Consider the following 25,955-nt stretch of genomic DNA (forward strand, 5'->3'; position numbering starts at 1 on the left):
TGTATATACACGTATTTTCTTGATAAACAACAATACACATTTTCAACTATTGTTTACTAATTTTAGAATTTCATGTCATAATCAATTTTATATCATATAGTTTATCATTTAATCATCTATTGATTTGTTCTTGAACTTGTTGAAGTTTATCATTTGATCATTTATCAATTTGTAGGAATATTACTCCTCCACAACCTGAACTTGTTGTTCAAGCTGTCGAGACAAATACAACTTAATATACGTTTCTTGTTGATCACATCAAGGATCGTGAGGTTGATTATGACAACTCTTTTAAGGAGTTTATTGATGCTAAGGATGAGCCTAAAGATCAAGGAGATTATGAGAAAAATGATCAAGATGATGAAGATTATGGAAATGATGATAATGCTGAGGAGCAAGAGGGTCAGGATAAATACAATAGCATTTTAGCCTGAACTTTAAAGAAAAATACACAACTGTTGTCCGTTGAGTAAAATCAGTATCACAACTCTTACCTGTGAGTGAAGATACCCGCGGATAAAATATCTACGGATAGTATCAATCTCAAACCCTTATCCATACCTGTCTCATTACCCTAACGAATATACTTTTTACATTTCATATCTGTCCCATTTAATCCGCAGTACTCTTACCCATTAAGAATCGATACATAAAACAAAAAATATTACAAATTTAACAAAATATAAATTTAATAAATCATAATTGGACCTTATCCCTTATGAAAAGATTAAGGGATACAAATTACTTGTGGCACAACATTGACATAAATATGCAGGTCAACCTTATTCAATCAATAAAAGCATACTAAGGCTCTGTTCTTTATCGCTGAAAAAAACTGAACTGAACTGAATACTGCTGAATACTGAACTGAATTTAACTGAATACTACTAAATACTGAACTTAACTGAATGCTACTGAACTTAACTGAATGCTACCGAACTTAACCGAACTTAACAATAATGATGATATTAGACTTTAAAATAATTTTCATGATAATATTGGACATTAATGAACTTACAATAATAACAATGGTTCTAATAAATTTAATAATATCAATAATAAATAAATATATTATTAAAGATAAAACTAAATCGAATATCAAATAAAAGCCCAGGATGATAAAATCTTGGCTCGATAAAAACCTATGAAATTAAATAAAAATAAGTCTAATTTAAATTAAAAATACAAATTACATACAAACACAAATTTATATATAATTTTAAAGCCTATGAAATTAAATATAAATCTTCATATGAATACAAACTCTTAACTTTTTATCTTAATTAAGGGTTAAAGTGCAAAAATAACGTTTTGTGTCAGAAGTAATTTTACCTCTAACGTCTAAAATTGTGAAATTTTATCCCTAATATTGATAAATTGGATAAATTTGAGAAATAATTCATAATATGGATGCAATTCCTAATTTTTAAATATGGATGCATAGTTTAGTTTTTTTTTTTTATTAAACCATATATACTTTAATAAACTATCATTTCTTGACTTTTATGTAATTTATAGATAATAATAAACTATAAATAATAATAATAATAAATAATGATAAATTATAGATAAATAATAATAATTATTATAATAAATTATATATAAATAATTATAATATAATAAATAATGATAAATTACTGAATACTGAAACTGAATGCTGGAATTGAACTGAATTGAACTGAAATTAAGTGATAAAGAACAGGACCTAAGCATCTAATATGTTAAGCTCCAATCCAACCACGCAATTGAGGCAACATTTACCACCAAACTTTTGACTATCATCACAAAAGGTGCGATAATCTGGGTCAAATTCATCCAAAAAAAAATAAAGAGAAGAAAAATGAAGAACTTTATGACAACCAATAAGATATCCGAAACAAATGAATAAAGTCAACTAAATCAGGTTTAAAGGACAGTTAAAAAGAACTAACCAAATTTAGGTTACTTTTGTATTAGTAGCCTGAAGCATTTATTAGTCTGTCGAAGACCATTAGCAAGAGATTACCTTTTCTTTTTCAGCAAACAGAACTACATGATCAAATATGGGGGGCAATGAGCACAGCATTTTTTACTCTTCCATAGGAATTAGTAAATAAACCAACACAGAAAAGAGGTAGTATTCTAATGCTTCATCTCTGCATTGTCCCGGAGACCAAGTTTGGATAGAACAAAACAGTAAGAATCCCAGTCAGTTCTTCGGAGATACTTCAACAACTTCTTTCTCCTTTGCACCATCTCTTGAAGACCCTTTCGAGAGTGCTTATCCTGCATCATTTTCACAATCATAATTAAATAAACCAACACCACCACTCTCCATATCGATCCGTACAGCCTATTTGCAGACTACATTTAGTTCAGAACCGTGTTCTTTTATAGGATCTAAACACATACTCATTACATTCAAAAATGCGCAGGAACTGCATGTTCAAGCATTACATTTATTACAATGGCATATCAGCAGATTTTGCTAATTCGTATCCTTGCTTAGGACGTGAATAGGTACTTAAAATCATAGTAGAGCATCCACACTAAATAATAAATAAGAAACCAAGTTACTCTGAGTTTCACCTTCTTGTGCAAAACTGAGGAAAGATGCTTGATCTTCGTAGTGAGTTGTGCCACTGCAAAGATTTAGGACATCAAAAAACTCACAAATGTCAATTAGTATTCTATGAGCAGTAAGCATGGATATGCGAACACAAGTAAACATGAATGTGTTCCTTCCAGAAAAATGAGAACAATCAGAAAGACAGAAACAGAATGAATAAGGCCAATTTGAAATTGAACAAATAACCAGGGAAAGAAAAGGAAAAGGAGGTTAAGGAAGACAAATCCATACTGTACATTAGAATTTCACTTAACAAAACTCAGAAATAGTTGAACTGTTACTTATCAGAATATAAAAACAGCAAAAAACAAGCTACTGCTAACAGAGTCTACTGAAATTTTAATTCATTCTTCAATAAAAGTTTGGATACAGTTCCAAGCCAAAACAAGCTATAACTACTACAAAAACAAGATTATCTACTTGTCATGTTTTCCTATATTTAATCTGTAAATTTTTGTTCCTTTTAATACTTCCCTAGATCCCCAAAAGATAAGTCTTATTTTATTGTTGCGTTAAGAAAATTAACAAGGGAGAAGCGAATTTAATTATGTTTTCTCAATACACCCCATACATCTATGTCTAACTATGATTTTAATAATCATAGCTTAGCTCCTGATTTTAATAATAAATACAGAGCATATTATAGAACCAAAAATAACTACGTTCTCAATGTCATGGAACCAATTGAACTAAAAGCTCGAGCTAATAGTTAAACATCCACTTCATATTAATATCTAACACACCCCAGAATCAACCCTAGACCACTTGGTCAAACCAGCTATAATACCATGTCAATGAACCGTTTTAACCAACAGCTCAAGCTGAGTTCAATTGGTTCCAAGACATGGTATCAGAGTCAGTTTGACCAAGTGGTCTAGGGTTCGATTCCTGGCAGCCCCATTTGTTGATTTGATTGCAGGACATGGTAATATGGGCCTGTGTTGTGCACGCTTCAAGCCCCGTCGGTATTCGCGTGTGGGGGTGTGTCAGACATTAATATGAACTGGACCTTTAACTATTAGCTTGAGCTGTTGGTTAAAACGGTTCCATGACATGTATCAAAGCCGGTTTGATCAAGTGGTCTATGGTTCGATTCCTGACAGCCCCATTTGTTGAGTTAATTGCAGGACATGGTAATATGGGCCTGTGTTTGCATGCTTCAAGTCTAGTGAGCATTCGCGTGTGGGGTGTGTCAGATATTAATATGAAGTGGACCTTTAAACTATCAGCTTGAGCCGTTGGTTAAAACGGTTCCATGCAGAACGGTACATCATTTACCTTGAACACGTGCTGATCCACAATCTGACTCTGACATTTTGAATTCTTCTCTAACATTGGAAAGCTCGAGTTTCAATTTCTCAGCAGAAGACATGTTGTCTGGATGGAAATACTGCAAAAAACATGTGTCATAATAAGAAAAAGGGGAAAACGAACTTATTTCGAGAGTATAATAAGCATTTACTCAGCAAATTCTCCCCTAAAGAAAAAAAGAAACAAGTATTTCAAGTGCTATAATAATCTTTTAATTCTTCAGAATTCTTCCCAATTCCTCAAGTCAGGAATCACACATTTCAAAGCAAGAAAAAAAAGACATATTTCAAGTGTTTTAACAAGTGCTTAATTCCTCATAAATTCTCCTCAATTCTTCAAGTCAGGAATCACAGATTTTGGAGCAGCAGGAGCCAAACAAAATTAACAAAAACCTGAAATAAACAATTAAATGACTGAAATATATCCATTTTCATCCTAGAAAAATTATTAATTAACGCTCTTCCTGTCATGATTTCAGGTACCAAATAAAAAAACAAATCATCATTTGATAAACCTAGTACATCATATTCATTTATACCTAATATATTAAGAAAAATATCACATCTACAAAGGTTACCAAATAAAAGCATGTAATATAATGTCACTACCCTAGCATGTTACACTATGAAGTGAATGTAAATGATTACCATATACTGAGGCCACATACAAACAACAAATCATTATAGGAAGAACAAGTATTTTAGGAATTTCACTACACCAGGGAAAATAACTACGTAAATCAAAGAGGCAAACTCATACTTGCCTTTTCGACCAAGTGCTCCTGTGGAGGATACGCCATAAAATCCGGTCCACCCAACTGACCCAGGATGTTAAGTCTTGGGACTGAAATAATATAATCAAATCAAGGATCGTAGTGAATAATATCAATAATTTCATTAAAATGTAAGTGAAACCAGATCCAGCAAGTTTAGCATGTCAATCATATTTCACACGATATGAAATTAACAAGTAAACGATGAACAGCCATTAGCCAAAGGCTAGTAAGCAAATAAAGAAACAAGCAATCATCAAGAGCCCACTAAAAATAATCTTCAATGCTAATTATAAAACATATTCAGATAGAATTTCTTCTCCTGCAGGAAAAACAAAATCAAAACCACTCTGGCATCAAGATGTTGTTCAATTTAGAAAAGTTTAATAGACAGCACCTCAACAACTAGCAAACAAAATTAGCTTTTGTTTTTCTTTCTTATGCGTTACTCACTTGAATCCTTTTTTAAGCTATCTTGTTCCTTAATTTTTTCCAAGCTATCCCTCAATGCCTGAATTGGTATTCCAGGCCTTGATTTTACCATCTCCTCCACCTCCATTGTCCTCAATTTCCTCAACCTCTCTCTCAACTCCTCCAAAGAAAACCACCCCTTCTCCTTCAATTCTGGCCGCAAATTCCTCAACTTATCACCCAACTCATTCATGTTATACATTTTGACAAATTCTATACTCCTGTTATCTTTCCCAGTCATTTGCTCCTTCGTAGACATCGATAATGGAAGCTCCTGGGTCCCACCAATCACAGTAGACTCCAATGGTCCTTTTTCACTTTCAGGTTTCAATTTAAACCTGCCTGACAAATCAGAAAATGATACTGGATCTCCACTCTTACTACCTGGTTTCGGGGACGTATTTATCCTCAATTGACCCAAAGTATCTCGAATAGCTGCAAAAGACGAAATGGAACTGTTTGCGTAATTGGGGCTAGATTGAGTAGTAACAGTACCCTCCTGTGATTTTACATTCGCGTGTCGTTTATACAAGTCTTGGAACAAAACAAATGGCTGATTTTGCTGGTCAGAGTTGGGTTGTCCAGCAGTATTGGATCTGCGAGGAAACTCCTGGAGATTCTTTTTTATTCCATCAAAAGGAGCCGAATCGCCCGCGGATTTTGAGATGGAAGGATTAACGTTACCGGGTGTTGTTAGATGGGGATCGCTTTGCTGGTTCTCTTGCTTTTCCTTGAGGCTAGCTTTAAGGTGACTGAAATAAGAGGAGTATGAGGTTTGCTGTTGCTGTTCTTCCGACGGCGATTGGGAGGGAGAATTGGGGGCATCTTGGTAAGGAGAAGAAGAGAAGAGATGAATGAGAGAAGGATTAGTAAGGGACCTGTGTTTAGGTTTGGCGATGGAGAGAGCCATGAAAGGTGAATTTGCAGAGAATGGTTTAGGGTTAGAGAGTGAAGAAGAAGAAGAAGAAGAAGAAGAAAGAAAGAAGGTGTCAATGGCCCAGATGGAAGTAGGGGTTTAAGGAGGGATATGGAGAAATGGATTTAGACCGGGCTTTTTACATTGTAAACCCAAAAGACCGGATTATTGCATTGGACCTGGTTAGAGAATGAAATAGTTGGGTCCGTTTTGCATACTCGTATTTGTAACTATTTTTTTTTTTATTAAATCAACTTACAAGATTTTGAAGTTTTTTTCTTTTTCAATTCTGGTGTAGAATAACTAAAAAAATCTGTATCTTTTTTTAACAATATAACTAAATTTTAATTAACATTTTTAATATATAATTTTCTTTCTTATATCGTTAAAAAATAAGTAATCTATATATTCAGCTTTATTTAATTCAATATGTTTTATTGATAATAAGGTTATGAGATTTCCGGGTACCGTCTTTTAATGATTTGCCTTTGCGTTAGGAATGGTTTCTGTGGACACTCTGACGGTCAAGTCAGTAGACGAAAAAGGGGTAAAGCAAATAGTAAGCAAAGAGTTCTTGAGAGAGAAAGAGATTTTGGATCCTTATCAAATGGTGTGGCTCACCTATTTATAGGTATTTGGGCATGGGCTTGAAGACTAAAGTGTCCTTGTACGCATGACATGGTAGACTTGTCTTTAGTTGGCCCATTCCTTTGAATCGAGGCTAAGATGGGTCTGCTAGGCTTCTCAAGTCTGTCGGCTCATCCTCCTCATCAATTAGTCCCCCCCCCCCCCCTCCCCCTTGGAGAGGTTGGAGACCGAACCATTGGATGTGAGGTGAACAAGGTGCTGGGTGACCGAGATAACGTTTGAAAATGTATTGTGCCTTATGTTGTGTTGGACTAGATAAGCATTGATTATAATGAGACGTGGCGTTTGTAACTCTACCATTTGTCTAAGGCTTTTTAATGAAGCGTTCTTTGAGTAAGTTGGGCTTTATTATTTTGGCTGGAAGTGGCGGGATTGTCAAAGGCCAGAGTGACCCGTGGTGATTGATCGATGTGTGTGAGCTTTGGGCGTGACCCTTCGCATGTTCGTCCGTTATTATAAAATGGGGAAAACGCATCTCATAACAAATTTTCCTGATTTTGAAAACTTTTGAGAGCAAAGAAGAATATGTTGGTCCCGTGTAATGTGAGAATTAGTTCCAAGGGGGGTTAAGGAACTATTTAAAATTTCTCTCTTTAAGCTGACTTTCTTTTACAACCTAAGGTTTTTCACTTAGTCGTTTATCACAGTGGTGCTGAGTAAAGTCAGAGGCAGCGTTAGTTAATTGGTAACTAAGACTGCTTCTAAACGTTGAGTCAAGAGATTGCACTGAAGTCTATTCCTGAACTCAGTACTCAAGCCACACAACTCAGTGTATATATATTTTAGCGTTTTACTAGGCACAGTTCAAAGCAAGCATATAAGGAGTTAAGAGTTAGAAAATGTTACTCAATAGATTTATCTTGGTTCGGCCTCCTGCCTACATCCAGTCCCCAGACTCCTTCCGAGCTTTAATCCACTACTGAGCTCTTTCAGGTAGAGCACAAACCGCTTACAATAGTCAGTAAGTATATAGAGTACCTTCCTCTATATCCTATACCCAATACTATTTCTACCACTGAGTGCTATAACCGAGCAACTCAGTATCTCCTTCTAATCTTTAGAAATGATAAAGATTTGTTCTAAATACAAAAGAACACTTTAGATGATTTTACAATCTAGACTTTTACACAAGATGAGAGTGAGTGTAAGATTTCTTTGCTTTGCTTTGACACAGAACTTCAAGTAGCAATTTGCTCAGCATTTCGACTTGGTGAAGATCTGCGTCGAATGAAGCAAATGAGAAGCCTATTTATAGTGACATTTGAGGCTCCAGTTATTTCGAATTTTGAAATAACCGTTGGAGGGAAACGGCTTGCTGTCGCTTTCACTCGTCAGTACTTAGTGTCTTCGACCAATGAGAACGTTGCCTTTTCTGTCTGTTTAAGGTATCAGGTACGTCTGGTCGGTAAGCGTCAGATTGTCTCTCTACTTATGGTAAAGTCTTCTAGATAGCTTTCTGCAACGTCTGAATCTTTCCCAAAGTGGAATAGCTTTGTCTCAAAGTTGTTTAGGTCAACTACTGACATGTCTTCTATCCGTTCGACTCAGCAGCTTCGACGTGAAGTTGTTAGGAAGGCTTCTGGATCCTTCTTCTTGTTGGGACGTGTTCTTCAAGTGGCTTGGACCTGTTGACTTGGGCTTTGACATTCTTTTGTGGGCTTTTGGGCCTTGGTCTTTAATGTCTTTTGATTCTTATTAATTAAACACTCAACATTGAACAAACACATTAGTAATTAATAAATCAAAGCATTTAAATTTAATATGTTGGAATATTTTATCATATGGATTTAAATCCAATTTAAGTAATTTTGTCAAATCAAAATCATTGTGGAAATGTGTTTTAACAAACTCCCCCATTTTGATGTTGGCAAAAATATTAAATTAAGAACTCAATGTTGAGCTCCTCCATGATTGTTGACCTTTCCTTAACTTCTGAATTCTCCCCCATAAGGGTTGGACTACTAACTTAGCTTTACTTTAAACATTTTAAGGTTTAATCAAGTAAGGCTCCTTTCAGGGTCAGAAGTAGGTCAGTATTGAGAACATATTTACTTTACTCAGTTTTGATACTTGTTGAATGGATTCTTTCAAAAGAGTTCAATTATCAGAGTTGAAGATGTACTGAGTTAGTTAAAGGTTGCCGAGTGTAGTTACTCAGTACTTGGGTAAATTACATACGTGGTGTACAATCTTTACCTGTTTTCACACTTTGGTATACAACCTTTAATTTTGCACACTAAAGTGTACAAACTTCAGATGACCTCCCACTAAAGTGTACAGCCGGTAATTATGACCGGTCAACCCAAAGTCAACGTGTCACATCATCATTTTCATCCTACCCATTATAAAAAGTGGGGCCCACTCCTTATGAAATTATAAAAATACCTTTTACCCTTATATAATTACCAAAATGCCATTGTCTTCTTCCTTCCTCCAATTTTTCTTCATCTTTCTCTTTCCCTTTCTCTCTCTAAATCTTCTCTCTCTAACTCCTCTCTCTAAGTCTCTCTCTCTCCCGGCTTCTCTCTCTTTTCTTCCTCCAATCTTCTCTCTCTCCCGTCTTTGGTAATGCATTATCATACAACATTCATATCCTTCTTTCAGCATAGAAGAATTGAATCCATTATCTCTCTCTAACTTTCACTTTCTCTCTCTAACTCTTACTTTCTCTTTCTCTCTCTACAAATAAGGTATTATTTATGTCGTTTTCAATCTTTAATTTGCAGTTTAATAAATTATTATGAAGTAGTCAAGTAAATACAAGAATTCACATTCAGAAAAATAATTAATCAGGAACACTACATATAGCAAAATACCACAGCAAAAAATCCTCATTCCAAACGGAATCAAAATCCTCCTGTTCTAATCAAAATACCACAGCAAAATATCCCCATTCCAAAATAATTAATTAATTGAATTCCTCTCCTCCTGTTCTAAAATCAAAATCCCCATTTCCACTTCCATTTTCTTCAACAAAAGCATAATAGCACATCAAAAAAGCAAGAGTTAAAGAACCCATTCCAAACATAATATCAACAAACCAAAGAGTCTCTATTTGTAAATAATCAATTGAGAAAAGGGAAAAAGCTAAAGAAAATAGTACTAAAAAGTAGTGAAATTGAAAATTTGGAGGTGGTAGCCATGGCAGTAATAGAGCCTGCTGCAAAGATACACTGTGATACCCTCAACGCAAGAGAAGTAAAAGTACCTGGAGTCCCAGCAAAATCCTTCATTTTCCCCAAAATTTCAACCTCTTAATTTATCAACAAAAACACCCATCTTCCTAATCATCAACAAAAACAAAGATTTTTCAACTCCTACAAGAAGAAATTGGAGTAAACAAGATACCCAAAAACTGCAATTGCGAAATTAAGGGAAGATTGTATTCGTATCTGGGGAACTGAAGATTATGAGTAAAGAAACAAATGTCGATTGAGAAGAGAGAGAGAGGCTATAAATTATAATTATAAAAATGGGGACAAGTAAAGCAAAGCTGTTAATAGTAGAATTTTAGACTTTGAAACGTATAATAAAAAAGGCCAAAAACATACACAGGTCCATAATTATTAGTATGATGGAGAAAAATTGATGGAAGACGGGAGAGAGAAGATTGGAGGAAGGAAAGAGAGAGAAGACAGGAGAGAGAGAGGAGAGAGAAGATTTAGAGAGAGAAAGAGAAAGAGAAAGATGAAGAAAAATTGGAGGAAGGAAGAAGACAATGGTATTTTGGTAATTATATAAGGGTAAAAGGTATTTTTATAATTTCATAAGGAGTGGGCCCCACTTTTTATAATGGGTAGGATGAAAATGATGATGTGGCACGTTGACTTTGGGTTGACCGGTCATAATTACCGACTGTACACTTTAGTGGGAGGTCATCTGAAGTTTGTACACTTTAGTGTGCAAAATTAAAGGTTGTACACCAAAGTGTGAAAACAGGTAAAGGTTGTACACCACGTATGTAATTTACCCCTCAGTACTTTATACTTGTATAAATTTTATGTTCTTTATTTGTTCAATGATTTTTAAAGTGATAGACATTATGAGAATGATCAAGATAAGTTCAACATGGCAGTTAAAGACTTAAGCATTGAAATATAGACAGAGTAATAAATCAACACATGGTATGTGAAAGATGAGTTCTCATATATATAACACAGCAAGCAAGTAAGCACAAGAATAATATGTTTCAGCATAAAAGCAAGAAGATCTAAGTCGTTAGACTAAAAGGTCTATCTACTTTGTGTTGTATTGAACTTGTTTAGATTTTTGTGAGTGTTGTGTGGTTCCTTGTTGTTGAGGTGGTTTTGGGATAGTGGAAGTGGAGTGAGTTTGTTGCTGTTGAGTTCCTTATTCAGTAGAACGACTCCTTTGATCTTCCTTAGCCTTTCCCTTTTCTTTCTCCTCCTTTTTGCCAGCATCAGAACTAGGTCCAGAAGAGGAAGGGAGAAGTTGACCAGCTGCAACAACACGAGAGAGTTGTTGTGAATACAATAGTAAAGCACTCGTACTGTCCTTGAGTCCATTGAAGACTAACACTCCAGCGTCCATATTCGATGTGGGTACACTATTCGTTGCACTCAAGTTACTGAGCATAAATTGGATTGCCTTTGCTTGCCAGGATAGAGTGTTGGTGAGCTTGGTAAAGGACTGCTGGTGTAGTCTCAGCATTTGATTGTCATAGTTATGATGTTGCTGGGTTTGATGTTTGATATGCCCAAATGTATCTCTTGCAAAATTGAATATGGGAGAGGTCTTCTTTTGTTCAGTCTCCATCGCTTCACGATTGATGCTGAGTAGCCGGATGGCTTCAGTAACTTGCTCAATGGTGCATTCGGATGAAGACGTGATAGAATTCTGAGCCTTAGTGAGCTCAGTAGTCATCTGCTGAAAGTGTTGAGTTACTTCAGCGGATGCGGCAACAGTGGAACTTGCAGGTGAGGTGGTCATAATTTTTCCTTGAAGGGAGTCCATGTGTTGGACATCAACAGTTGTAGTTCAACCATTCTATCAGTGAACGTTTTGTTGTTCTACTGAGAGACGAGAGCAGTTAGTGCATGTATGAGATCTTTAAGACTCTTGAGTTCATTCAGGAGTTGTATGATTTCGCTCAGTGGAGTAGGCTCAACAGAAGATATGGCAGAAGTGGTGGCTTGAGACATTCATGTCATTGACTAAGGCAAAGACAGAGTATATAATCTTTTGCCCAGTCTTAGTGGCATTGAGGAAGGATAGTGGTTCTTAGCCAGCATCTTCATTGCCCATAGAAGTCTCAGGGGCATGTTCCTTGTCCGTTCCAGATGATTGATTTAGATTGGAAGGTTGTTGAACAGGAGTTGGAGAGTCAGTGCATGCTTACTCAGTGTTGGAAGCGGTCGCAGCAGCAACAGAGGACTCGGGTACTGTCTGCTCAGGATTGGGAGTGGATTAAGCAGCAACTAAGTTAATCACTTACTCAGTAGTAGATTGATTCAGAGCAGGTGTTTCTTCATTTACTTGCTCGGCAGAAGAGTTGAGTTGAGCAGTAGAGGCATCAAGCACTGGCTCGTTTAAGGAGATGGTGGGAGCAGCAGCGTTGGATGATTGAGGGCCCAAGTTGGGTTCAGTTACGGTTTGTTCCTGAATTGCAGAAAAAGAGGCTTGTTTTTGTTGAGCTTGTTGCTCAAGAAGAGGAGTGTTGGGTGTGAAGAAAATGAAGTCAATGTTGTTGGGGTCAACAGCGTCTTGGTGAGGAAGTGAGTCAATGTTGTTGGGGTCTCTAGCAGCTAAGGTTTCCTCCTCAGTAGTTCGTATTCCTTCACCTGGAGTCCGCTCCTCGGTGTGGATTGGTTCAGTTATTGGCTCAGTGGAGGAAGGTATATAGGAGACAATAGGGACTGGTTATTCCGGTTGTAACTGGAGTTTCCTCAGCAGCTACTCCTTGTGATTTTAGGAAATGAGAATCCTCAGAAACAGCAAAATCCAGCGGTGGTGGAGTTAAGCCCTTAACCCTGAAGGTAGTCTTCTTCTTCAGAGGTTGATCATCCTTAAAGAGATCATCAGTGGCAGCTCTTTTCTGAGGTTGCTCAGCAGATGTTGGCTCAGAGTTACTTGATGAAACTCTGACCTTTTTAGTTGCTGGCTTGGGAGATTTAACCAAAGGTGCCTGAGACATTTCATCTTTTCTTTTCTTCCCCTTACTAGGTTGGTCATCCTCAGTACATTGAGCAGACTCACCTTTCTTATTCTTCGCCACTTGCGGTATACTGTGTTTGAGACTGTTGAGAATCTTAGCAATGATCTCAATGCCAACTTCACTAGCTTCCTTTTCAAGGCTTACCCTGTGTCAGCAAGGATGGTCGTGATCAGTGAGCCCATCCTGAGTTGTTCAGTGCTCCGCTAAAACGTGCCGATCAAGAAGACATGCATGTTCAAGGGTTTTTTTTCCAACATGTGCCAAATGAAACACTGCTCAAAGTTTGAGGCAAATGTTGTGGAATTGACTTTGGGAAAAAGAAAACTGGTCAGGATGTAGTGAGCCTGACGCTGAGGCTGGGAGAGAGAAGTTGCTGTGACTTCACCAACAAAGGCTTTCGGCTTACAGTATTCCTTGTCATACTTAAGGTCTTGTTCATCTCCCACTCTTCGAAGCTTAGTTCCTTTAGCTTTCAGATTCAATAACCCAGCCAAGTAGGTTGGGGTTATGATAATTTTAGTGCCCTTTATTGAGCTCACCATGTAGTCAATGTCATCTTCATCGATCTGAAGGATGGGGTAGAACTCAATGACCAGCTTTGGATAGGTGATTCCAGGTAGTCCAAACAAGGTTTCCCAACCATTGTCAGCAATCCACTTGCAAAATGGCTCAGCGGTCTTAACGAATTCAGGTGAGAAGAACCGTGAGATATTAACCTTGGGATTTTCCTGCATTTCATGTGCTGTGTAGAATGTTCGTTCTTTAGGTGCTTTATTCTTCTTCTTCCTTGGTCCAGAAGACTCAGCAAGTTGCTCGTTGTGTTGAGTTGCTGGTTGTTCTAGAATACTTGCCTCAGTCATGACCTGATCATATTGGCCATGAATGGACGGATGCTCAGGGGAGTCATCGTAGTCCAGTTGTTGTACATCCTCCGGTGATGAGGGATCAATTTCAGAGGATCTATCCTCATATGATTCTGTTCTGTTGGAAGAAGATTGTTTAGAAGACATGGTGTTCTTCGAGTTCTTGAGGATTTCCAGAAAGAGAATGGGATTCGAGAGAGAGTGTGAATAGTGTGAATTTCAAGCGTAAAAGAAAATGGGGTAAAACGCTCCACTATTTATAGTCGGTAAGATGTGATGGGATATGTCAATGGAAACGGTGCGAATTTGAACCACTCAGGGTAATTAACCTGACGTTTAATGCTAATTACCGCGCATGGTTCCCTAATGATGATTGCCTATGTCATCCTAGTCACTACTGTAGTACGCATGCAAACCCTAGAACGTCTATTCAGCATTATCACAAAGCATGCAAAACGGTTTTATCACTCAGCATAGTTTACACATAGAATTTATTGAAGAGGATTAAACATACCGATGGCTTCTCTCAGTATACAAAACTGCTCACGAGCTAGTGGCTTCCTGAATATATCAGCAAGCTGCTCATCCATTGGGACATAGGTCAACTTGATCTCACCCTTGAGTACATGGTCTCTGATGAAGTGATGCCTTATACTGACATGCTTCATCCTGTTGTGCTGGATTGGATTCGTGGATAGGTCAATGGAACACTTGTTGTCGCATCTTACCTCAATTGTTTTTGTTTTTACTCCATAATCATCAAGTTGTTGCTTGATCTAAAGGACTTGGGCAACACAACTTCCTGCAGCCATGTACTCGGCCTCAGCGGTCGATAGGGCTACTGATGATTGCTTTTTATTGAACTAAGATACAAGACTGTTTCCGAGAAAGTGACGTCCTCCTGAGGTACTTTTTCGTTCCAGCTTGTCTCGTCCATAGTCAGCATCAGTGTATCCAAGGAGTGTGAACTCGACAGCATAGGGATACCATAGACCTGCATTTACTGAGCCTTGCAAATATCTAAGGATTCTTTTTATAGCTATATAATGAGATTCCTTAGGGTTAGCTTGATATCTAGCACAGTAACACACTAAGAACTGAATATCTGGCCTACTTGCCATAAGATAGAGTAGAGAGCCAATCATACCTCGGTATAACTTACTGTCTACTGACTTACCATTTTCATCGGCAGATAGGACAGTGTCAGTGTCCATGGGGGTGGATATTGACTTACAATTGTCCATTTCATACTTCTTCAATATTTCCTTTGCATATTTAGTTTGGCTGATAAAGATACCATTCTTGCCTTGCTTGATTTAAAGTCCAAGGAAGAAATTGAGTTCTCCTATCATAGACATTTCAAACTCAGTTTGCATCTGCTTACTAAATTCCTTGCAAAGAGACTCGTTAGTAGCACCAAATATAATGTCATCAACGTAAATTTGTGCCAGTAGGGTATCCTTACCCTTTTTCTTTATAAATAAGGTTGTATCAACTTTTTCCCTGACATAATTTCTAGTCAGCAGAAAGCTTGTTAAACATTCATACCTAGCACGTGGTGTTTGCTTTAAATCATACAGAGCCTTCTTGAGCTTATAAACGTGGTTTGGGAATTTTGGATCCTCAAACCCTGGAGGTTGATTAACATACACCTCCTCATTTATAACTCCGCTTAAAAACGCACTTTTGACATTGAAATAGTTTAAAATTCATAAAGCTTGCATAGGCACACGGTATTCTAATAGCTTCTAGCCTTGCCACTGGGGCAAAGGTCTCATCGTAATCAATACCTTCCTGTTGACTGTAGCCTTGAGCAACGACTCTTGCTTTGTTCCTCACAACATTTCCTTGCTCATCAAGTTTATTGCGGAAGACCCATCTTGTTCCTATTGTCTTCTAACTTTGCGGATGTGGTACTAAATCCCAAACTTCATTCCTTCTGAATTGGTCAAGCTCTTCTTGCATTGCACCCATCCAGAATTCATCGTTCTCAGCTTCTAAAAAGTTCTTTGGTTCCAGAACTGAGACAAAAGCTACGTTGATGAGGTACCTCCTGAGTTGATTCTCAACAGCATCGAGAATGTTGCTTTCACAATGTTCTCTTGGGATTCTGATCTCTCTCGGCAGTGTAATATCTACAGTGTCTTGTGTTTCAACAAGGTCTGCAGTTGTAGATTGGTCAGTGAAAATGATTTCGGTTTCGTTTTTACCTTTAGTCAATCCTTGAGGAAGTGACTCAGTGCGGATACATACAACACATTGTTCAAATATATACTTTTTCTAGAAGTTAATTTAATTAAAACTGTTCCTTTGTGGTGTTTCCCATGTAGACACATTCTCCATCGATAGAATCCTCAAAGTGATAAAATAACTCCTTGTTTGAACATAAATGTCTAGTAGCTACAATGTCCAACACCCAGTCAGTTTTGTTTTCCACCAGATTTGACTCGACCACAACATCAACGATAATCTCTTCATTCTCACCAGATTGGATTGTGGAGCAGCTTTGTTATTTGAATGTTGATCGGTGTTCTGTTGGTTCTTCCTTTGGTAGCACTGAAATGCCTTGTGGTCAGGTTTTCCACACACAAAGCACTCAGCCTTCTTCTTCTGAATCCTTCCATTCTTCTTGAAAGACTTATTTTGATTGAGCCTTTTTGGAACTTGTTCGATCATCATTTTGACCTGTCTTTTGGCACCACAAAAGATTCAATAATGTTAGCATTAATGGAAACAGATTTAGAGCAAAGTTGCTTATCTTTCATTTCCTTTGCTTCTTTAGTTCTCATGTGACTGACAAGCTCCTGGAGACTGAAATCTTTCTTCTTACACTTCAGATGGTTTTTAAAATCACTCCAAGTAGGAGGGAATTTCTCCATAAGGACATTGGCTTACAGTAGATCAAACATGGCCATGCCTTCACTGAGAACTTCAGCGACAAGATTTTCATATTCATGAATTGGGTCAATGATGGGTTTTTCATTAACCATTCGGTAACTAAGCCATCTGCCAACAACATACTTTTGTTTACCAGCATCATCAGACCCATATTTTTCTTTCCAGACATCCCAAATTTCTTTGGCAAATTTTTTGTTCAAGAAAATGCGAAAAAAAGGGTTGGACATGTGATTAAGGAGATGACCCCTAACAGTTTTGTTATCCTTTTCATATTTTGCAGATTAGGTGTCATATTGTTGAACAATGAGAGACATGGCAAGTCTATTTGGGTCAGAAGAGGGATCTTGAATGATAACATAATCAAGTTCGAGTTGTTAAAAAAAGATTAGGATTTTCTGTGACCATCTTTTATAATTAAGACCGTCTAATGGCTCAAGTTTGGAGAGACCGGGAAGGGATTTAGCAATTAAAGCAGACATAATTACGAACAGAGAATCGCTTTCAATTTGTAAGAAAGATAATTAGGTTAGAGAAAAAACTTATCAGAAATCGAACTGTGTCGTGGTAAGTGCCACTGTCTTGAAAGCGATTTCGGCACACAGAAGTGCAATCTGAGATCTGTTCACTTCCCAAGATTAACACAGAAGGTTTCCAAACTTGTGCACTTAAAGTTGGAAAGCAGTGGAACAACAAAATAGTTTAGCTACCGAAAAAAGTTTGTGAAGAAGAGAAAGAATAGCTGCATCTTCCAAAAGATAAAAAAACGACCTTTATAATCTCAGTGTAAAAACCGAATGTTGGAATGTGCAGTTGAGGAGAAGGAATAGGAGAATAAATCTCTAATACGTGGAGAAAAATCAGGAACCGATTTTGAATAAAACTGAGTAGTTGAGGAAATAGTCAAAAGAGTAAAATAAATTGTGATTAAAAATAAAATTCGGGCTCAGTCTAGTTGGGACGCGCAGGCGTCACGCAAACGAGCGAGCACGTGTGGTATATTTGTCAAAACTCACTAAACAGAATTTAAAGGCTCATAAGGCCCAAACCAACACTTTTAAACCCTTAGAGCATCTCTGATGGAGTATAACGAACCACTCATTATACTCCTTTGTTAAACTCTCTCACATTAGAGTGAGTTTAATATATTGAATACTTATCAATCACTCATTGTTTATTGAGTTTTTGATTATATATATATATTTAAAATAATATGATTGGTTTAATTAGTTGGTGGATCCATTATGATTAAATGGTTATAGAGTTTAACCATTGAAGTTAGATAGTTTAATAAAATGATGTTTATTAAATGGATGGCGTGACATGTATATTGAGTGGTTGTAAGTATGAGTCATGGAGATGCTCTTATAAGTTTCATGTGAGAAGAAAAGCTCTCTTTTAAGAGAAATGGTCTTTTTACATATACACATGTTCTAAAGGCTAAAGCCATTTCCCACAAATATAAAGTTAAATTTGTTGGATCTGGTGCTTCGATGGTTCCATCTAGAAATGAAAATTTATTCTTTAACATTAAAGCAATATTCACCGATCTCGACTATTGGTGTTAATTAGGACCGGTAAGGATCTGTGAAACAAGGGAGACAGTTGGTGTTATATTACCAGGTAGCTAATAAGGACTTCTAGGGGTATTTATATTTTGCGCCATTGACACCTTAGAAGAAAAAGGATCAGAGTAAGCTTCAGCAGATACCATGATAAAAATGATGAAGAATGGAATTGATTGCAAAAGCAAATAATTCTCATTGAAATAGAAAGGACGGATTACAAAGCTTAAATAAGCATAGCAAGAAGAGAAATTCTGCCAGCTTTTAGGGAATAAAAAAAAACGCTCACACAATAACGAGAAATAACAGAAAGGCGGTGATGTAGGAAGGTGATCTTGTGTTGCAAGTGTATGATAGATGAGCCATGTCCATCGTCCATCTGTCCTTAGCTAATGATCACGAGTGCAAAGTAGAATAACAACCGACTTGCTTAAATGATGCGTTTCAAGTCTCTCGACAATTTTGGGGATTTTTGTAATTAGGGATTGATATTTGAAATGAGACTGTTAGACTTTGAATTTGGGAAGGGTATTGCTATTCACCGTTCCTTTTTTATTTATCACCATCTCTATTTAATAATTTTGCCCTTTTTATTTTATTTTGATCAAAAATTGAAAATTAATTCTCTCCGGAACAAAATTGAAATTCTAAAAAAAAGACCTGGGAACTCAGAAAATGGACGGTTTCGAAGACGATATAAAAAATAGACCTGAGAACTCTGAAAATGGACGATTTAGAAAGAAAAAAAAATCAATTTCACTCGCATTTGGCCTCGGTGGACGACGAATTCCGTCTCCAAATCCGGAGACAGAACTTGCATTTTCGATGAAAATTTAACCAAAAAAAAGCGCACCTTTTCAGTAACCCATCCTTTTCCTTTTCCTTTACCGTAATTTCCCACTATAATTCTCGTATAGGGGTTTGTGACTTTTGGAGAGATTAGAGAGAGAATAAGAAGTTTTGGTTGAAAAGAATGAAAAGGGCAAAAACATCTTTACAGGGAGGGTGATAAATAATTTAGAGGCGATGAATAGCAATCCACTTTGTGAAATCCTCTGTTTCGATGATTAAGTTGTAAACATGTAAAACAGTAAAAGTTGACAAATTGAAATGTAAAACTATATAATAAGGCGACTAATTAGCCCTATTTAAATTGTTGATAGAGGGATAGGCAGTGATACCTCTGATGACTGCAATTTCCATGTTGCTGGCTTACAGGGGAAAAAGATTGTTAACCTCTCAACTTAACTTGATACCAATCAATATGTTTCAACCAAACCTCAGACATCAAATAAACAGAAATGATTAATTACATAATATTGTGTTAGTTCACACTGTATAGACTTGTTTTATACTAGCTTGTGACTAGAGATATTATATATTTTCAAAAGATAATGTTGTTGAACTATCTATAAAAATAATTACAGTTTTTGTGTTAATATATTCTAAAAAAGAATTTGGATGAATGTAAGAAAGAATCTAAACTGTGTAACTAATGATTAGGATCTCTACACTAGCCTGAGTGGTCTTAGTACTTACATCAATTCAATTTCAATTTGTGGTTACTGTTAGGGCAATATGCTCAGCTAATTCCACATAACATATTTGAGTCTGAATTTTCATCAACAGGCAGATTTAGGTCAGGCAACACCTCTTTTTTATGCTTATGCAAACAACAACTGCTCATGCTCATGGTTACTTTTATTTTCTTTATTGAATCAATTTCCTCACTTTTATCACCAGTTTCAGCTGTCTGCCTTGATAACGAATCCACCTGTACAGATAAATCAAACAATATAAGTAACTTAACTAGGGAAGTCTAAAAAGACTTGCCATGAAATTGTATTATTATTAGTTAAATTATAAATGTACATGTGAAATTCAGTTTATTTATATCTTAGATATGCTGTTTCGGTGCAGATTTCCGGGCACAAACCTATAATATGGAATATCTGAGGTTATTTACAGAATAATCAATTTATGTGCATAATCATTTGGGAACAAACTCATATCTTCAAGTAGTAAGAAGTTCATGCTAAGTGAAAGATACTGTTGACAATAAATTCTCAAAGGAATTAGAGAATGGACATAACATGTTCACCTTGAATCTCTTCAATCTTTCATTTTCATGTCTCTGTTTTTCTAAGGTAAATTGCAAGGTTGCCACCTGCTGCTCACAACATAAGATTAATAAAGAGTAATTAGTAAATAGGCACATATCTATACAAGCACAATGCTGAACTACACATACATTTTTTAACTTCCTTCTTTCCTCCAAGAGTAAACATTCCGCCTCTTTAAGTTCAGCTATTGTCTGCCAGATATCAACATTAGACATCAATAGGGGTTGCTGTTGCTGATTCCATTAATTTAATCAATACAAGTCTTAAAATCATCCTTACCTTCTTCTTTCTTGACCTCTTGCTCTTTGGCGGCCTATCACTAACAACATCAACCTGCAACACAATCCAAAATTAGATAGCTTACATTAATTCACAAAGACAATTTTGCCAGAAAAATATAATATAATATCTCTTAGAAAATATAACCAATTAAAGTGACAAGTATGCATACATACAAATAAATATAACACTCCAAAATGCGCTTCCTCATTGCACTCATTTATTTCTTACAACCATTTCAAGCCCTTGAAAAATAATTAATGAAAATTTCAAGTGGCAAAGTCAACTAAAGGAATATTCTTAACTCATTATTAATGAAGGCGAGAGTTAGGAAGTCATAGAAATAAAAGTTAAAATTGTTTGTCAGTTAAAAGATTAGCTCTGATTACTCCAAATTTGAAGGTTAAAGTTTAGAGTAACCGAAAGTCAAATGTTAACTCCTATCATATTACCTTCATTTATTCTAAGAAAAAGAAATCTCCATTGCTTTCATTTTGTAACCTCCTCCAAAGCAAGTTACAGAATTTCCAAGAAAATAATTCAGAACTATCAAACAAGACAAGGAAGTCCACGCAGACCGAGTCAACGGATAACTTTGAAGCACGTCGCCGACATGAGACAAGAAAGGATCAGATGGTAAGCTCGTGACCCTGCCTACTTCGCACGTGATTCACACTTCATCACCCTAATTTTAAGTTAGGAGCTAAGAATCCATGATCCTTCGTCCCTTTCGTTTATTAGCAAGATAAAATGATAAATCAATGTCTATTTATGCTTTTGAAAGAAAATAATAATAATAATCATAATAAAGAATAATGTTAGTTAGACGATGTTTGATTGAATTGTTAAAGAAACTCAAAGGAAAGGAGTCAGCTTATACCACAAATTTGGTGAAAAGGTGGTCCCCACACTAAAATATGAGAGACCCTTGTTTCTTTCCAAAACCAATTCGCACCTAAAAAAGAGTTTCACTTTTTCTTTTCTTCCATTGCGACCAAAGCGAAGCATTTCAATTCCCTACTTTCAACTTCATATGTATGTGCAACATTTATTTGACCCAATAAATTCAAACTCTCTGACCCCACCCCAAAAGGCTACAGGAACAGCCTGTCAATTATTCTTCAAATAAAAAATAAACTCACAGTCCAACCAGCTGGTTACACGTTTTTTCAGAATTTCGGAATAAAAAAAAAGGAAGGGTTCAGATCATCTATACGTGAAAACAAGACAATGCTGTGGTACACCCGCAGTAATTTGAGAACTGCGGCCACCACACCAAATCATTTCCCCCAATAAAGTGAACTGCACAACCACTAACTACACTACACCAAACCAAACAACAAGTCAAGCACACCTATTTTGCCACGAAGACACGCCACCGGTTCAACAACTGTCTTTATATAAATACACACTTTATGTTAACAAAAATATTTAAGACAAAAATGCCCTTTAAATTAAATATAATACAACTGAAAGTATTCTTTTTTCTTTTTTGTTTTATTTTCTACTAAAACAACATTTATTTATTTATTTTAGAGAAAATCCACTTTTATTTTGATTCTACAGTATGGCGAAATTTCTGATCGGAGTTTGAAGGGATTGACTCCAGGTAAGGACAGTACAGATTCGTCGCGATCAGAACTTGGACTCTGGAACTGCTCCGTTGGACGCCCTTAAGGTAAGGGTATTTTGGTCTTTCAAAGGTTAAAAATGCCATGCCTAGTTGAACCTTCTGACCCATCCCCATTCGTTGAACATAAAATAAAACCAGCAATATTTTGTTCAATTAGTTAGGAAGAAAATAACTTCAAATTAATGCTAATGAGGATTTTTTTTTTAATTAAGAAAATAAAAAGGGGAAAGTCATGAGTTGAAAACCACGAGCATTTTCGTCAAAGGAAAAACAAATCCAAAAGAAGCAGCATGTCCGGCGACCGAAAAAATTCCCGAACCGTTTGCAAAATAGCCAGTTATGCTAGTAGATTCGAGAGATATCCCCACCCCATGCAATAAGGGAAGAATTGTCGGCCCAGAAATATACAATTTCCTCATAGAAGAACAAGTAATATGGACGGTTGTCATAAAGTAGAAGTAAATACGGAGCTTCCAAAGGGTTAGTTCTGGTACTTGAGAAAAAAGGACAGAGAAACACAAGCGCAAGTCACCGCATCAAAATTCGAAAACAACAACTAGAAAGGCAACAAACCTTAGATCTAGCGGTGTCAATCGGCTTAGACTCTTCAAACCCGTCGATCGCACAATAGCTAACGGAGGTGCCACCGCTCCATGAAAGCGGTGTGGTAGGACTAGCACGAGTAGCATTCCTCGACGACACATGGTTAGAGCGCCGCTGTTTGACAGTCCAATCTAATCGCAAAGCAGGTGGAGGAGAAACGTTATTGAAAGATGGCCGCGGCACTTGGCTGAGCTTCAAAAGGAGCTTAGCAACGAGAGTGTCATCGGTCATGGCCGCATCAATCCAGTCATCTTCATCCATACCTTGAAATGAAAGAAGATAGAGAGAGAAAAAAGGGAAAATGTTTGTACGCAGCAGGGGTGGCTTTATGTATATATGTAACCCCTTTCTTTCTTTTCTTTTCTCTTGTTTTGTGTATTTAGTTTTTTCTGCTGTTTCCTTCCAATTCTTCTTCTGTGGAATTTTATGAATGTGTTACTGGGCCCACTATCTGTCGACGTGGCAGTAGCCGAAGTCGTTATTTTTTGTTATATTGAATTCGGGGAGAAATTATATGGTTTGGTTTGGTGAGAGATACACACGCAATGAGATGCGACTGTGTAAAGCAGCGTGGCAGCTGTAGCTTTTGCTCACAAATGGGGGAGCGTGTGTTATTAATATTATCGGTAAATTATTAGAAACATTCAGTTTTTTTATGTTAAAATTGACCTTTTATATATATTTTGACACGTATAATATAAATCCACATATATTATAAGAGATTCTACTATTTTAATTAGGGTAAATTTAAAAAAAAAACCCATGTGGTTTCACTTTTTTGTCAAAAAAGGACTGTGGTTTTTTTCGTTTCAAATACAGGACTGTGGTTTATTCCGTTACACTATTTACGGATTTGGTGAAGATGCCGTTAATTTGCTGACGTGGCTGAAGGGCAATTATGGGTTTTTTAAAAAATTAGGGTAAATTTAAAAAAAAAAACCCTGTGGTTTCACTTTTTTGCAGAAAAAGGACTATGGTTTTTTTTTCTTTTCAAATACAGGACTGTAATTTATTCTTTACACTATTTACGGATTTGGTGAAGATGTCGTTTATTTGCTAACGTGGCTGAAGAGTAAATATGGATTTTTAAAAAAATTGATCAATAAATTTTTTATAATTATTTTGGGTCTACAATATTTACCGATGAATTTTTTATAACTATTTTGTGGCTACAATATTGACTATAAAATCTCACATGAGCGCAATCTCACATGGTTGTTCAAAGCCTTTTATAGTCAATTTTTTTTAAAAACTCATATTTGCCCTTCAGCCACGTCTGCAAATAAACGACATCTTCACCAAATCCGTAAATAGTGTAATGGAATAAATCACAGTCCTGTATTTGAAAAGAAAAAAAAACCACAATCCTTTTTCTGCAAAAAAGTGAAACCACAGGGTTGTTTTTAAAAAAATTTATCCCAATTTTTTTAAAAACCCATAATTGCCCTTCAGCCACGTCAGCAAATTAACGGCATCTTCACCAAATCCGTAAATAGTGTAACGGAATAAACCACAGTCCTGTATTTGAAACGAAAAAAACCACAATCCTTTTTTGGCAAAAAAGTGAAACCACAGTGGTTTTTTTTTTTAAATTTACCTTTTAATTATTACATGGGGTCACAATACAAATGTCCAAATGTGTATTGGAGGTCCTCCGAGTGACATGGAAGACCCGGTATTTAATATAAGAACTTGTAATTGTCACATAATATAGTGCCACTTGGCCTAGGGGTAAATTGCTATGCTCATTAAGTTTACTTAAATAGGCCTAACACATAAATAACCCCTGAATTTTGATAAATATTGCAACGGCCCTCTCCAACTTTCAATTGTAACAACTTACTCTTAAATTTGTTTAATTGTAAAACATAATTCCAAATTATGAATTTTTTCACCCCGAACTTAAAGCAACCGTAAAAACGTTTCCTTAGATTCGTATTACACCAAAAATCTGATTATCACACTCTACGAGCGTTGCAACTTTTGTATTTCACGTGTTTCTTTAATTGCAGTCCATATCAACAATTTGAGGTTATGTTTTACAATTGAACAAATTTAAGAAATAAGTTGTTATAATTAAAAATTCAAAAGAACAATTGTAACATTTGGACAATTCAGGAATTATTTATACATTAGGCCTTTCAAATAAAATTATTCAACAATTTCAGCATTCCAACAGTGAAATACAACCGCATTAAAAATAATTTTTTTATTTTTTTTTATTGTAAAGTAGTAGTAACAATTTCAATTTCAAGTAGTTAAATGAAATAAATGACAAATACGTAACTGTGTGTTTATATAAAAGTCAACTATTTGTATTGTGAGTTTCATTTTATATAGGTGATTATTTATATTTATAGCCTACTCCATAAAAGGTGTTTCAATAGTTACTTTGTTTTTTACAAAATAAAGTTTATTTTGTATTTTTTTTACTATTAGATGATGATGGATTTTAACTAAATAAGTTCATTCAATAGTGGTAAAAACAAAGTAAGTATAGTCTAACCCTAAATAAAAATGTAATTTTATTAAAACAAAATAAGTTAAACGATTTTTACAAAATTAACTTCAAAGTTAAGTGTTGATAAATGGAATTAAGCCTTGGTTTAGCCAAAGTGCATGTAGCCTTTGTAGCATGCAATTCATGGATATGATTAGTACCATGCCATATGAAAACTTTATAAAGAAAATAAAATTAAATCTAAAGACTTCAAATCTCATGGCGCCTTATAATAAATTAATTTCTCCTTTTTGTCAAATAATGGTTTAGCATCCTAATCATCGTTTTTTGTATTTCTTTTACGGGAGGATTACAAAACTAACACTTTTCAATGGGTAGTTTACATTTCTAGCTCCTTTTAAAAAACTAACTAAAACTAACACATTTCAACAAGTAATTTCCAAGTTTGCCCTCATTATTCCTAAACAGAACTTCATCTCTCTAACGTATCAAACGCTGAGATAGGAAGAGGAGGTAGAACGAGAAGCGACGGCGGTACACTCAAAGAGGTGGAGAAGCGAAAGGCGGCGATAGAAAGAGGAGGAGAAGCGAACGGCGATGAGAAAGAAGGAGAAGCGAATGGCGGCGATATG

General features: G+C 36.0%; 2 protein-coding genes across 3 annotated transcripts; both read right to left on the minus strand.

Annotated features, from left to right (window-relative positions):
- Positions 1 to 1,828: 1,828 nt before the first annotated feature.
- LOC136223122 (uncharacterized) lies at positions 1,829 to 6,167 on the minus strand. The gene is made up of 5 exons (XM_066010944.1): positions 5,145 to 6,167; positions 4,683 to 4,762; positions 3,887 to 3,998; positions 2,569 to 2,621; positions 1,829 to 2,265 (listed from the first exon to the last, which is right to left on the minus strand). Exons 1-5 carry the CDS (start codon positions 6,070 to 6,072, stop codon positions 2,122 to 2,124), a joined length of 1,317 nt encoding a protein of 438 aa, XP_065867016.1. The 5' UTR covers positions 6,073 to 6,167; the 3' UTR covers positions 1,829 to 2,121.
- A 13,525-nt stretch (positions 6,168 to 19,692) lies between these two features.
- Positions 19,693 to 23,358, minus strand: LOC136222961 (uncharacterized). Of its 2 annotated transcripts, none has more exons than XM_066010664.1 (5): positions 22,833 to 23,358; positions 20,627 to 20,680; positions 20,476 to 20,538; positions 20,326 to 20,394; positions 19,693 to 19,998 (listed from the first exon to the last, which is right to left on the minus strand). In XM_066010664.1, the coding sequence occupies exons 1-5, from the start codon at positions 23,121 to 23,123 to the stop codon at positions 19,807 to 19,809; spliced, it is 669 nt and encodes a 222-aa protein (XP_065866736.1). In that variant the 5' UTR covers positions 23,124 to 23,358; the 3' UTR covers positions 19,693 to 19,806. The 2 variants fall into 2 exon arrangements, with proteins under 2 accessions (XP_065866736.1, XP_065866737.1); XM_066010665.1 differs by lacking the exon at positions 22,833 to 23,358 and adding an exon at positions 21,079 to 22,205.
- Positions 23,359 to 25,955: the final 2,597 nt, after the last annotated feature.

Source organism: Euphorbia lathyris, chromosome 3, assembly GCF_963576675.1.
Source record: "Euphorbia lathyris chromosome 3, ddEupLath1.1, whole genome shotgun sequence".
Classification (NCBI taxonomy): domain Eukaryota; kingdom Viridiplantae; phylum Streptophyta; class Magnoliopsida; order Malpighiales; family Euphorbiaceae; genus Euphorbia; species Euphorbia lathyris.